General features: G+C 43.8%; 1 protein-coding gene across 1 annotated transcript; it reads left to right on the top strand.

Moving 5' to 3' along the window:
* The first annotated feature begins 350 nt into the window (after positions 1 to 350).
* On the top strand, positions 351 to 3,745 carry LOC133915677 (nucleobase-ascorbate transporter LPE1). The gene is made up of 14 exons (XM_062358926.1): positions 351 to 574; positions 689 to 786; positions 873 to 1,049; positions 1,137 to 1,237; positions 1,315 to 1,390; positions 1,488 to 1,547; positions 1,664 to 1,848; positions 1,991 to 2,087; positions 2,386 to 2,472; positions 2,563 to 2,621; positions 2,714 to 2,805; positions 2,903 to 2,980; positions 3,081 to 3,241; positions 3,322 to 3,745. The coding sequence occupies exons 1-14, from the start codon at positions 481 to 483 to the stop codon at positions 3,538 to 3,540; spliced, it is 1,584 nt and encodes a 527-aa protein (XP_062214910.1). The 5' UTR covers positions 351 to 480; the 3' UTR covers positions 3,541 to 3,745.
* Positions 3,746 to 14,507: the final 10,762 nt, after the last annotated feature.

Genomic DNA, 14,507 nt, shown 5'->3' with positions numbered 1-14,507 from the left:
TAGTAGTCGTGACACTATGACAATTGATCATTTATATAATTTTTCTTATTCATTAGCAGCAAGGTCGGGTGGGCCCACCTAACAGTCGCACCGTTTGGCTTGGCTACGCTGCTGATGGATCCGATGGCGCTTTACCTTTTCAATATTTTTTTGGAAAAAATAGCTGACCTTTTTTTTTTTTTGCTCAGAAAACAAAAACAGCTGACTCATCCGCAGCACTGACGATTAGGACGTGATGCAGTGAGAGTGAAACTGATGCCGCAGTGAACCTGAAACGCGCGCGCGCAGAAGCGCGAGAAGCAAGCTACATAAAGGAAGCCGCGCTTGCGTTTCTTCCAACGCTTCACTGCAAACCTCCCCTCTCCTTTCGTCTTCCTCCGGTTCCCACAGATCAAACTTAACCCAAGCTATCCTCAGAGCCCAATATTATCAATTATTGGCCGGCAGGGCGACGAGGAGCTAGCAAGCTAGGCCGGCGCCATGTCCCCCGTGAAGGCCGAGGACCTGGTGCCGTTCCCCGTCAAGGAGCAGTTCGGCGGCCTCGACTACTGCATCACCAGCCCCCCACCATGGCGTCCGTTACTGTTACCATTTGATTATCAGTTTATCACCCACCTCCGCGCACTGCTGCTGATAATAGCGCGCGTGAGCTCTGACCTTTTGCTTCTCTCTTCTTGCCCTGGTGCAGTCACGACGGTGTTCGTGGGCTTCCAGCACTACCTGGTCATGCTCGGCACCACCGTCCTCATCGCCACCATCATCGTGCCCCTCATGGGCGGCGGCCACGTGAGCTCGACTCCTCTCTATCTTTCCCTTCCGTTTGCCACGCTGCGCTGCCCTGGACGCCCACTGACGAGTCCGCGTGAGTGCAGGAGGAGAAGGCGATCGTGATCCAGACTATCCTCTTCCTTGCCGGGATCAACACGCTCCTGCAGGTCCACTTCGGCACGCGGCTCCCCGCCGTGATGGGTGGCTCCTACACCTACATCTACCCGGCCGTCGCCATCATCCTCAGCCCGCGATACGCACTCTTTATCGACCCATTGGAGGTCCGTACTGCACATCCATGCTCTTCTGTTTTCTCTGTGTGATCAGCTGATGGTGCAAGAGCAACCGACCCGGTCAATTTTCTTTAGAGATTTGTGTACACGATGAGGTCTCTTCAGGGCGCGCTCATCATCGCCGGCGTCTTCCAGGCCGTCATCGGCTTCTTCGGCATATGGAGAGTCTTCATAAGGTTCTCCGTCCTCACCCATCCCTCTTTATGCCGTCCCTGTTCTTGCTCTTGCACTGACGCTGTGCCGTCCATGTCAGGTTCCTGAGCCCCCTCGCGGCGGTGCCATTCGTGACGCTCTCGGGGCTGGGCCTCTTCTACTTCGCCTTCCCCGGGGTGAGCTCGTGGCAGCGCAGAGTAACCTCTTCTTCTTCTTATTGGCCAGTGCAGCTTGCTAATCTATCTAGTTCCTTGTACCTCCCCCTGCCTGCAGGTTGCTAAATGCATCGAAGTGGGTCTTCCCGCCCTTGTTCTTCTGGTGCTCTTCGCAGAGGTAACAGCAATCAAGAACAGCATGAGCACCGTGTGGTGCTATCACTGCCCACTGTGCAGCAGCTGACAGCCATACCCTGTTCGCTATGAAATACTGAACGTCTTCTTGCCCTGCAGTACGCCGCCCATTTCTTCGCAAAAGGGAGCTTCGTGTTCGGCCGGTGCGCCGTGCTGGTGACGGTCGTGATCGTGTGGATCTACGCTGAGATACTGACGGCGGCCGGCGCCTTCAACGAGAGGGGCCCCGTGACGCAGTTTAGCTGCCGCACCGATCGATCCGGGATCATCCAGGGCTCACCTTGGTAGGCTAATTGCTAATGCTTCATGCTCCATCAGTGCATAGATTGTTGATGCGTTCTGTTCACTTTTCAATTTTGCACCGGGTTGCTCTGATCTGATCAAGCTGATGATACATGGCATGTTCTGCACTTCTGTTTCGAGCAGGGTTAGGTTTCCCTATCCGTTTCAGTGGGGTTATCCGATTTTCTGCTTCCAAGATTGTTTCGCCATGATGGCTGCTTCTTTTGCATCAATGATTGAGGTCTGTGATTTGTGTTCTCAAGTTATTGCTTATGCAATGAAGAAGTTCGTTTTTAAGTGTAATAGGGGAAGATGAGTAAAACTCCAAAAGGACCACAACAGCATCCAAATAGTTCTACATAAGCAAATATGATCCTCAGAAAGAAATGAAACTCACACATTGTATATTCAATCAACAATGTTTTTAATTCTTCTAAGGCAGACCATTATCTTGGCATCTCAATACTGTACTCAGTACAGCACTAGGTGTATACTGAAAATGCCCCGTTTTTACTCTGATCAGCACCTTTCTCTTTCAGTCCACCGGCACCTTAATTGCGGTGTCACGATACGCGGGGGCAACATTCTGCCCTCCTTCAGTTTTCTCTCGTGGAATTGGCTGGGAGGTAATCAAATAAGAAGCAAAAAATGTTGAGTTTTTCTGACAATCCTTTACAAGAATTTCACTAACCGGAATGCAACTTCCAAAACATCAGGGCATATCCATCATACTGGATGGCTTGTGTGGTACATTGACAGGCACAGCAGCTTCAGTGTAACGCACTCTACTCTTATCTGCTCAAAACCTCTTTAGCAAGCCAGTTCAAAGTGAAATTTCTGAGGTAACCGGTCTTGTTGCTTCGAAAGTGAGAATGCAGGTCTGTTGGCGTTGACGCGAGTTGGAAGTCGACGAGTTATAAAGATCGCAGCATTGTTCATGATTTTCTTCTCATTGTTTGGTAGGCTTTCTCACTATCTGAAAATTTTAGCACTGTCAATATTCACCATTTCAATGTTAGTGATTTCACCTGACTGATATGGCTAATCAATTAACAGGGAAATTTGGGGCACTTCTTGCATCTATTCCATTGCCACTTTTTTCTGCACTGTACTGTGTTCTCTTTGCTTATTCAGGTGATCCTTACGGTCCTATCCACATTAGTTTTACCCCCATCATACTCTGGAGTTTTCATAACATATTTCTTGCCCTGAACTTGCTTTCTTCTTGAGACAGCTGGTGCAGGCCTCTGCCTCCTTCAGTACTGCAACCTCAACACCCTTAGAACAAAGTTCATACTCAGCATCTCCTTGTTCCTGGGACTGTCTATCCCACAGTACTTCCTGGTGTACGAGATGTTCTTCGGCTTTGGACCAGTTCACACCCATTCAGTCGCGGTAAGCACACAACGTGAGTGTGAGAAGCAAATTCCTTCATTCTTCACACTCTGATCACTCTCTCCCCCTTCACGTTGCAGTTCAATGTGATGGTCAATGTGATCTTCTCCTCGCCGGCGACGGTGGCTGTCATAATCGCCTACCTCCTGGACTGCACCCACCTCTACTGGGAGGCTAATGTGAGGAGGGACAGGGGCTGGCATTGGTGGGAGAAGTTCAAGTCCTACCGGTATGACGCCAGGAGCGAGGAGTTCTATGCTCTTCCTTATGGCTTGAGCAAGTACTTCCCCTCGTTTTAGGATGCCACAAGGGCGGCGATGATCTTCTATGTAACTGGTGGAAAGTAGAAACTGAACATTAATTCAGGGGGATAGAATAATATGCTATAAACTATCAAGCAATTGGAGCTTGATGTTTTGATTCTAGCTTATAAACATTTTGGGTGAGCAACATTTTGTACCTATTTGGAGCTTGCAATATTTCCGTCACCATTTTTGCTTCAAATTTATCTCCGATTCGAAACAGCAAAACACAAATGCCTTGTAACTAGTTGAATCGAGGAACGAGGCTTCGATTCTTTTTGCAGTTCAACCCCGCACTAATCAGGTTCAGGTAGCCACTAATGTTTGTCACACGTACAAGTTCACTGAAAAGTCATCATCCAAATGGAATTTGCCTCAAATTCCAAGCGATTTCAATTGCAATCCAATTATTCGTCTAATCTGGCAATTTCAAAGCCCAGCGCAGCCGGATGAACCAGCCGTCGCCGCCGTCTTTGGCACCCACACTCGCCCGTGCTGCTCCGTAGCCCCATTGCCCGGGCCGCGCCGAGGCCCAGCCGAACTCCTCACAACCCGTGGCTTCAGCTCGGCCACGGCCTGGACCTCCACCGCCTGCCGCCGGTGCTGCCATTCCACGAGGCCCTTCGGTTTTGCCTCCATGTTCTTGCGGAGCTCGCCACCGCTCGACGGGTTGCTGCTGCCTTCAGCGGACGAGATGAAAATGGTCGGGTCTGGAGCCGCCTTCTTTCCGTCCGACGAGTCGCTGCTAGCCACCACCCCGGCGTCCGCGCGCCTGGGCCCCGGGGGTCTCGGCTTCCCCGGGTTCTCCGACTTGACGCCTCGCGGTAGTGACGCGCCAGCCGTCTTCGTCGGCGCACAGATCCTGCTCGTTTCTGCGCTCCGGCCACCCGCGCCCTTCGTCCCCTTGCTCCTGAAGGGGCCTTGGGATGATGTATTGGCTGCCACGGCCGGCTCGCCTGGTCCGCCATCCTTCGAACCAGATTCTGCAGCCTGATCTCCGGAGGCCTTCTCCTTCGCCTTCCGTTTGCCCTTGTTCTCCGGCTTGCCGCCTTGCGATGATGCGCCGGTCGCCTCGGCCGGCCTGCCTGGCTCATCCACCGCACAAGTTTCTGCTCTAGTAACCGCGGAGAGCTTCTCCTTACACTTTCCTTTCTTCTTACACACGGGCTTGCCCCCGCCATCGTCCGACCCCTTCTCGCGACGGCCGCCTCCTATCACCCCTTCCCTCTTCCCGGTAGCACCTTCGACGCGCGGCGTCGGCGGCGCTGCTGCCGGCCGAGGCGGCACGGCTACCCACTGGTGCCCGTGCCCCTGCTCCTGCCCACCACGGCGCCTCCCCTTGGCCCCGCCGGAGGCATCCGAAGAGGCGGCGCGGCCCTTCGTCTCCGCCTTCAGCGCTGCCTCCCGCTTAGCCGCGGCAGCCATGGCCGCCTTCAGCGCCGCCTCCCGCTTCACCGCGGCGGCCGCGGCCTCCTCTTCCCGCTGCCGCTTCTCCTGCTCCTCCTCCTCCTTGAGGCGGAGCTCCTGGAGTTGCCGGAGGCTGACATAGTTGGAAGGGATAGGAGGCGGCTCCCGCCTGGGCTTCGCGCTCGGCGCCGCCTCCATCGCTTCTCCCCCTCCCCGGCGATCGCCGCAACGGGGCCGTCCCCTGGACCTGACCCGGAAATAGACGGAATTCTTTGTTTTTTTTTATCACAGTGGAAATTTTTGTTTGCCTTTTCTTCCGAGTGAAGGCCCCACATACGATATATATTGATCGGGATGACCTACGGATCCGAGTCCGTGTCGGTGTACCGTAGCTTTCCCGTTGTAAATAGTAACGATGAGCTAAAAAGTGTAAAAAATATGTTGATTTTTTACGTACTCTATAATTCATAAACAATTTATTTTAACTGAATTCAATAAAAATATTATGTATAATTCAAACTAAAATTCTTCAAAAGATGTTATTTTTGCAACTTCTAGCAATTTTTAATTACTCACAAAAATTTCAAAAAATCTGGTAAAAATAACTAATATTTCTCTAATGTGATGTAATAATTTATAAAATTATCTCACACACTCGGTTATAAGGTGACTTATTTTAAATAAGTATCACAAAGTAACTCACTTTTTTACCTCATAACTTAGGGTTTGAGATAATTTTATAATTTATTAAATCATATTAGAAGAATATTTTTGAATTTTCTCATATTTTTGGTAATTTTTGTGAAGACATAAAAATTGCTAGAAGTTGTAAAAATAGTATATTTTAAAGAATTTTAATTTGAATTTTACATAAGATTTTTAGTGAATTCGATTAAAATAGGTTGCTTATAAATTATAGAGTAGGTATAAAAATCGACATATGTTTTTGTCGTTTTAGCTCATGGCTACTGTTCATAGTGAAATCACTGTACACCACAGAAACCGGATTTAAACAGTGTTTGAGTGGCAAATAGACTAGAAAATTTGATACGATGGTATTTGAGCTAGTGCCATCTGGTAGGGTGGAAAAAAAATCTATTGCCCCTGTACGTTACTATAGAGGATCCGCGTTCAGATTTTTTGGGTTTGCCTTTTCTCTTCCTTTCGGTTGAATATCGTTTGGAACTTCCCCTTCCGGTGGGCGTTCAGGTTGAAAGCTTGGTGCCTGCAACAATCGTTGAAGAAAGAAATAGTAGGTCAGTATAAAATATGAGTTGATTCATATATTTTTTATCTAATAAAAATATTTAAAATTTAAATAATTTATCTACTTTTGATATCTATGTTTATTCTCTGGTCTCTCTGTCTCGTTATCGACTATAGATATAGAATCTATTTTACTAATAAAAGTAAATAAAAAATTAGGAGAAAATTAATTGATAATCTACTCTCTTTTTTCCAAATACATCTGAAATCAAACTACAGTATGCTCCCGACATATTCGTTCGGTAGCGCTCCTATGGCACATTCACATCTTCATATCTTGAATTTGTACTTGATGTTACCGTGTCGAATATTTATATTTTTGTTGTAAAGCACATGTACTTAGCTAGTTTCCATAAATCAATGGTGAAATTGTATCAGCATATTGCCTTATTGAAACAGACGGAATTCTTTGTTTTTTTTTTATAACAGAGCAAATTTTTGTTTGCCTTTTCTTCCGAGTGAAGGCCCCACATACGATATATTTTGATCGGGAGATCCTAGTCCGTGTCGGTGTACAGTAACTTTCCCGTGGTAAATAGTAACCGTGAGTTAAAAAGGTGTAAAAAATATGTTGATTTTTTACGTGCTCTAAAATTTATAAACAATCTATTTTAACGGGATTCACTAAAAATATTATGTATAATCCAAACTAAAATTCTTCAAAATGTGCTATTTTTGACTTCTAGCAATTTTTAATTACTCACAAAAATTTCAAAAAATCTGGTAAATTAACTAATATTTTTCTAATATGATGTAATAATTTATAAAATTATTTCACACCCTAGGTTATAAGTGAAAAGGTGACTTATTTTAAATAGACATTACAAAGTAACTCACTTTTTCGCCTCATAATTTAGGCTGGGAGATAATTTTATAAATTATTAAATCACATTAGAGGAATATTAGTCAATTTTCTCATATTTTTAGGAATTTTTGTGAGGACCTAAAAATTGCTAGAAGTTAAAAAAATAGCACATTTTGAAGAATTTTAGTTTGAATTTTACACAACATTTTTAGTGAATTTAGTTAAAATGGGTTGCTTATGAATTATAAAGCATGTAAAAAATCGACACATTTTTTGCCGCTTTTACTCATGATTACTGTTCACAGAGGAAAAATTATTGTGCACGCCGGAAACCGGATTTAAACAGTATTTGAGTGACAAATAGATAAAAAATTTGATATGATGGTATTTGAGCTAGTGACATCTGTAGGATGGCAAAAAATCTATTGCCCGTGTACGTTACTATAGAGGATCCGCGTTCAGATTTTTTGGATTTGCATTTTCTTTTCCTTTCGGTTGAATCGTTTGGAACTTCCCCTTCCGGTGGGCGTTCAGGTAGAAAGCTTGGTGCCTGCAACAATTGTTGAAGAAAGAAATAGTAGGTCAGTATAAAATATGAGTTGATTTCTATTTTTTTCATCTAATAAAAATGTCTGAAATTCAAATAAATTATCTACTTTTATATCTATCCTCATCTTCTAAGTCTCTCCGTCTCGTTGTCGGCTATATATATAGAATCTATTTTACTAATAAAAATAAATAAAAAATTAGGAAAAATTTAACCGATAATCTACTTATTTTTTTTCAAATCCATCTGAATTCAAACTACAGTATGCTGCCGACATTTTCGTTCGGTGACGCTCTTATGACACATTCACATCTTCATACCTTAAATCTGTACTTAATATTACTACGTCGAATATTTATATTTTTGTTACAAAGCACATGTACTTAGCTAGTTTCCCTAAATTAATGGTGAAATTGTATCAGCATATTGCCTTATTGAACCAACTACAATCTTTGGAGGTTACCTATTACGTAAAAGGGCTCGTACAGTTACATGTCAATGATGGTATATAAGACCCCGTTTTGCAGGATTCTGAATTGAGGAACGTTTCTGATTCGGTTTTACAGTTATTTTGCGCCTGTGATTGACATTTGAAGGTTTGCGCAAACTGTTATGGCACAACAATGATAACCCAGTTGGAGACTGAAAACAGCAGGTACTGAGCAGCACTGCGCGACTTCATGCAATGCATGCCTGCTGACAAATAACTGCAGCCAGTGACTAGACTCAGGTGAAGTGCTGATGTCCAGTATTACTTGCAAAAGTAAAACATAAACCTACTCCTGAGATCAGTGAAATGACATATTTCAGAGGTTAAATTGTCAGAAGTTTGTCCCTTCACCCCATTACGAACATATAGTGTATACTATAAATTGAAGTATGCCATTACTCACTACTCGCACACAAGTCGCGAACGTTAAGCAGTTCGATTCACAGATACTAAGTTGCACCATAAAAAGGATAATAGTGTATCATCAATTTGTCTTTGATGCAAGCAAGATAGCAAAAGCTTTTTTCGCTCAAGGTCGCAGTTGAGTTGTTATCAAGCTGCTCCAAACAGACCCATCATTATAGTACTACCCTCCAACATTGGGGACTGATTACATGTTCAATATGGAAATGCTACCGGTAAACTGCTGATGTGCTGCCCACCGAGATATGCTTTCAGCCTTCCACTGACCCCTGCACAGAGCAACAATTTCCCAATGAATAAAGAGACAGCAATGCGATTTATGCAAGAACAAAGGACACCTATACAACAACTGCCTGTTTCTACCTAAAAGCTTGCATGCTGCATAAATGCATATTGTTTTGCAAACCAAACTTACGATGACTACCGAATAATTATTATATCAAGACACTCTAATATTTTTAGTAATTCTTGAAGCATATCTCTATCACCAAAAAATAAATCCCTAAATGAAAAGAAACTACCTGTAGGTACTCAGGGTATTCCGTAAACAGAGAATTTATCTCCAACAACGAGAAATAAGACTCCAGAGGATGTATGATACCCCTATATATACGGAGCCTAAGGCACTTGCGAAGAACAAGTCGTAACAAGAGAGACAAGCCATTACAAATCATATAAGCTAGAAGACACAGCAAGCCGAGCAAGAAAGTCACCAACTAGGATAGATCTACTTAGACTAGCCACGCATCCCTTGTAACAGGTTCAGATCAATATAAAATAAATATGATGTAGAATTATTATCCTAAGGGAGATACGAACCTATATAAAAACTCCTATGTGTATTCCTTTGATTCTTTTGCTCAAGGCACCCCTATGTATTCTACAAATTCGTAAGATCAGTGGTTCACTGATCGTCGATAGCTAGTGTCATTCGTGGGAATCATAAAAATAGGCATTGAAGATTATACACAGAACATGCTGTCAACTTTGCCCAAACCTGCGCCGAGGACGGGTTTCTCAGATGGGGTTCTACGACAACTTCACCCCTCCCACTGACAAAATGGCGATCTATCGGATGAATTTTGACGAAGATATTTCTGGCGATGATTCTAGCGATGAGGTAAGTCGCTTTATGGATCAATGCTCTAAGGATTATGGCATCGAGTTTGAACTAATCGGCTACCAAGACAACCATGAATACCCAATTCACCACAAGTCGGGATCTTCGCTCGCAACTTTCGACGACAACAATTGTCAAAACACCTATCCAGAGCAATCTGATGAAAAATCCATGATGGATCTAGACACTTCATCTAGTGGAGGTTACCCCCCTAGAAGTCTTCACCATCGGAGATAGGGGTGACGGTCTGGACAATCGTGATGACAATCCTGCAAACATGCAGGTCCCTCTCGCTCCAAGTCCAAGTGATGGCCAGCAACAGCTAAACACGCCACTCCAAATCCTAAACCCTAATGGGGCGTATGGTTTACAATCTCCCAGTCATCAGTAGTGGGCTCAATGCTTTAGATCTACAACTGCTCAGAGACTTCTCCTTCTATAGGAGGCCCGCATACGTCCTCTAAATACAAATTGATGACCCCAGCCGGTAAAGGTTGGATAAACTCGGCGATTGACATGACAAAAGAGGTTCTCATTCAGTCGAGAATTCCCGTATAAGCTATAGTTGGAAACAACTATAATCAGGGGAGGCCGCGTAATGCCCCATCATGAGAAGTAGCAGGCTCAAAGAGGTGCAATCCCCGGAACAAGGCATCACTGGATGACAACTGGGCAGCTAATTGCCATAGGACATCGCCAGTTAAAGGTCATCCGATCAATGACTTGCGCGAAGTTATCTATCAGACCTGACCAAATTACACCTGGCTTAATCGATAATTAAGTCGATTAAAACAGAAGTAATGGTCCCAATATATGCTCAACAAAGCTTAAGATCACAACATATACTGTTTACAATATAGTTTCATCACAAGATATGAACATAGTACAAATTTTACTTTTTATTACAGACTTTGTTCTAAGTTTCAGTTTCTATTTAGATCAGAGTTTTCAAATGCATCAGAAAGATATTAATAAAATAAAACACCAGTTGCACCATTGCCCATAAGGTACCATCGGGGCTAGCTCAGACATTCGATCTTTACTCCTGGCCATCTCCAGTATCGACAGGATAACCCGTAAACCAACTTGTCATTACCTACATCAACTTAAGTGCAGTACCCTGAGTATGAAGGTACTAGCAAGACTTACACAATATGGATATATACTATCCTGACTCCAAAGATAATGCTTTGAGTTGAATAGCATGGAATAGCCATAAAGTTAAGTTGACTCAGTGAAAAGTACTTTAACCAATGTAATGACATGAACCATTGGCATAAACCGATAATAGACATAATCTTCCATACAGTAAACTTGCTCAACTTAATTTAGTACTAGAACTGATGCGCATTTGCCCGATCTTCCGAAAGGTAATATGATTAGTCGATTGGTGGAGCTTCGACGTTGATGATCCAAAGGCTCCGATCAGAACAGATCAAGAACCCTCGCAACCACTACACCACTACTACGTGGTTATCAACCTGCCAAGATGCGGTTGACCTCGCCAAGAAGGCTTTTCTTGCAAGCAAATCGAGAACACAAGTAAGAACAGGTAGATGCAATCTGAATATTTCTAATTACCAATGAAGCGCTCGAGTTTGGGGTTCAACAAACCGATAAACGGTGAAACTGTATTAAACAGAATAATCTAAGCTAAAACCCAAGCCTAAACTACGACGGCTACTATGTATATATAGGGAGGCTTAAGGAGGTCGACCAAGGGTTGTGCAACCGTGGAGAGAGGCGTGCACAACCTGGACTCTGACTCTGACAAGATTACAAAACCCTGCAGGGTTCAAAACGGTGATGCAACACTTTATTCCTTTGACTCTGACTAAACTATAAAGAATATCTGGTCGATCTCATATCTATTGGAAATGGCTCATCGTAAACTTTTCAGAATGTCTAAGATTGCCTAAAATGAACTTCGTATGAGAGAGTTATGCCTGTTTTACTGACGTGCTATCCTGGAACTCGACTTCGACCATGACCACGACTTCGACCACGACTACGACCACAACTAGAATTCAATCTTGAGTCCGAGTAGACTTGGCCTTTGAGGAGTGACGTCCGAGTAAGGTTGTGGTGCTTCTCCTACGTTCCTATGCAATAAAACATCACAAGAATTTAGTGGTAATCCATCCAAGGAAACACGAACAGCAAGGAACGAGTTCACCTGGAGGTCTAATTGTCATGCATGTGCTCTTGTTCTTGGACCTTGTATGATTTGAGGATTATTGGTGGTATTGATCATATCCGAAGGAGCCATATGCTCATCAAGAACATGCTTCTCTCGGAAGTCCACATACTTTCCATTTCTCAAACTGAATGAAAACTCTACAATATTGCCCAATGGACATAAGCATGCTCATAACCGAGAACGCAATAATTCGAATTGTTCTTACACCCTGTAGGGGGATACATCTTTACGCACACAATTCAGGTCCATCCACTTGACCCCCGAGACAACAAAGGTCACATCATAGGACTCCATGATGGTATTAGTGTCAAGATTAAAGACCCTATGAGAATGACCATGAAGAGAATACCCCAAGAAAATACCATTGAAAGAATGCGACTCGAACTTATCAAGATTGTCACGCTTTAGGATGAAGCATCGACATCCAAAAACTCTCAAATGTGAAACATTCGTCTTCCTTCCAAAATGAAAATCATAAGAAGTCAAATTCAAGATCGAGCGCAAGAAAATTTGATTGGAGATGTAGCATGCCGTACTAATAGCCTCAGCTCAAAACTTCCTAGGAGTCCTATGCTCATCGAGCATCATCCTAGCCATCTCCACCAAAGTGCGATTTTTCCTCTCAACCACGTCATTCTGCTGAAAAACGTGTGGGGTAGAAAATTGATGCCCAATGTCATGCTCAAGACAGAAAGCATCAAAGAGATAGTTCTTGAACTCGATGCCATTATCAATGCGAATTGCTTTCAATACACCAGTGAGTTCTTTGAACAATCTCAAAGCTAAGCTTCGGAAGTGTGAAAATACTTCATCCTTGCTAACAAGAAAGAAGATCGAAGGGTAGCGAGAGAAGTCATCAACAATGATAAGAACATACCACTTCCCGCCCACCGAACGAACCTAGGAAGGACCAACAGTGTCCATATGAAGTAATTCTCCCGGTCATTCAGTTATCACCAGATTGACTGGTGGATAAGGAGCAGCAACCATCTTGCCATGCCGACAAGGAGAACAAACAATGTTCTTCTCAAACTTGAGCTTGGGCAATCCTCGGATCAAACCTAGGGCACTCAAATGAGTAAGCAAATCAAAGCTCATGTGCCCTAGTCTCCTATGCTACATCCAAAGCTCAGAAGCAGGTTGTGCAATCAGACAACAAGAAGAACTAAGAGACTCAGAAAAATTAGCTCCAAAAACTCTCCCAACTCTAGAAATTCGGCAAATCAAAGTGCTAGAAGAATCAAAAACTCGAGAAGTATCACATTTGAAACGCACTTCCAAGTCCTCATCTAGCAACTGAGATACAGAGAGAAGATTGTATCTCAGATACTCCACCAAAGACACATCTTTGAGAGTGAAACTCTCATTCATCTTTACCATATCTTTGGCCTTCACTCTTCCTTTCTAATCATCCTTGAAAGTGATGTACTCGTTCCGTTTCATCGGGGTGAGGCTGGAGAACCATAATGCATCACTGGTTATATATATGGAATGAACAACCAGAGTCGATGAGCCACTTATTCTCCAGGCCTCGACCTGCCACCTACATATGAGAAAAATAGTAGGTGGATGATTCAGTACTGGGGTTAGACAGAAATCCCTTGGGAATCTAGTACTAGGTCATCCACCCTGAAGCAGTGAAAGCCGGTGAATGCAGATCAACACTAGCACACTGGGGGTGAGAACCACGATGAGAAAAACATGGTACACCAAAGCGCTAGGACTCAAAGCCTCTTACATGTGAACCAAAACCATATAAGTCATGGTAAAATCCACGCCAGGCAAAGCCTCTGGAAGAAAACTGACAAGCATCTAAGACTCATGGGCAAGAGTGAGGAAAAGGCTCATGTACACCAACAGAGGGGCGGTATATGTCCCGGATACTCCACTTTCACTCAAGCCGCTCATCTCTCCTACGAAGAAAGCAAAACCCAACAAGGTGACCCTTTCTCTGGTAGTAGGTGCAGTGGTAGCGTCTCTCGGGAACTCGATTGTTGGTCACTCTAGGCTCTCTCATTGGGGCTCTCACCTTAGGTTGTGGAGCTTTCTTGGGTTGTGGTGTTGGATTCTTCTTGGTAGGCTGTGGTGTGAGTTTCTTCTTAATGGGTTATGGTGTGATATTGATTTTTCACTTCTCAGCTTCTAGAGTAGTAGGTGTGGTAAAAACAGTCTTACTATCCCCATTGTAAGCAACCCTCTCAAATCCCAACCCAAGAGCCAAACTCGCCTTGTTAGTATACATCTTGGTCTTGGTCAAGATCAAATTCATTTTTCCCTTACCCTTTGAGTACACTTCTCCACTAGAGAAAGGAGATACCCATTCTCATCCAAGATTTTCTGAACTTGCCTTCTAACCAAGCTGAGCTTGTCTGAAAGACTATACAAGTGGAACAGTTCGGCTGCACATCCTTTGAACATCTAGTACTCACCAATCTAGATTCTAACTCTTTAAGGAGCTTGTCTTTCAGTTCAACATCCTTTGCAAACAAAGAGCAATTTTTACAAGCACCTAAGAGAGTAGACCTAGACTGCTCCTCAAGGAGCTTCTTCTCGGCATTCTCAAACTGATTGGCGACTTGAGCATGCACATTCTGAAGCAAAATAAGTTCATTCATAACCAATAAACAACTTTCACACTCCTTATCATTAGACCTAGACCTAAGCAACACAAGCTCAGAAGAAACAAACTCATACTTAGGCCTAAGC

Source organism: Phragmites australis, chromosome 4 (genome assembly GCF_958298935.1).
Source record: "Phragmites australis chromosome 4, lpPhrAust1.1, whole genome shotgun sequence".
NCBI classification, from domain to species: Eukaryota; Viridiplantae; Streptophyta; class Magnoliopsida; order Poales; family Poaceae; genus Phragmites; species Phragmites australis.
The sequence above is the reverse complement of the archived record's forward strand: the minus strand, read 5'-3'. Positions and strand labels throughout refer to the sequence as shown.

Excerpts from the sequence above, each read along its gene's own strand:
- LOC133915677 (XM_062358926.1), top strand. The coding sequence starts at position 481 with ATGTCCCCCGTGAAGGCCGAGGACCTGGTGCCGTTCCCCGTCAAGGAG. Across the intron at positions 2,088-2,385 it reads CTTTTGCATCAATGATTGAG|TCCACCGGCACCTTAATTGC; the intron begins GTCTGTGATTTG and ends TTTCTCTTTCAG. Across the intron at positions 2,473-2,562 it reads CTCGTGGAATTGGCTGGGAG|GGCATATCCATCATACTGGA; the intron begins GTAATCAAATAA and ends CCAAAACATCAG.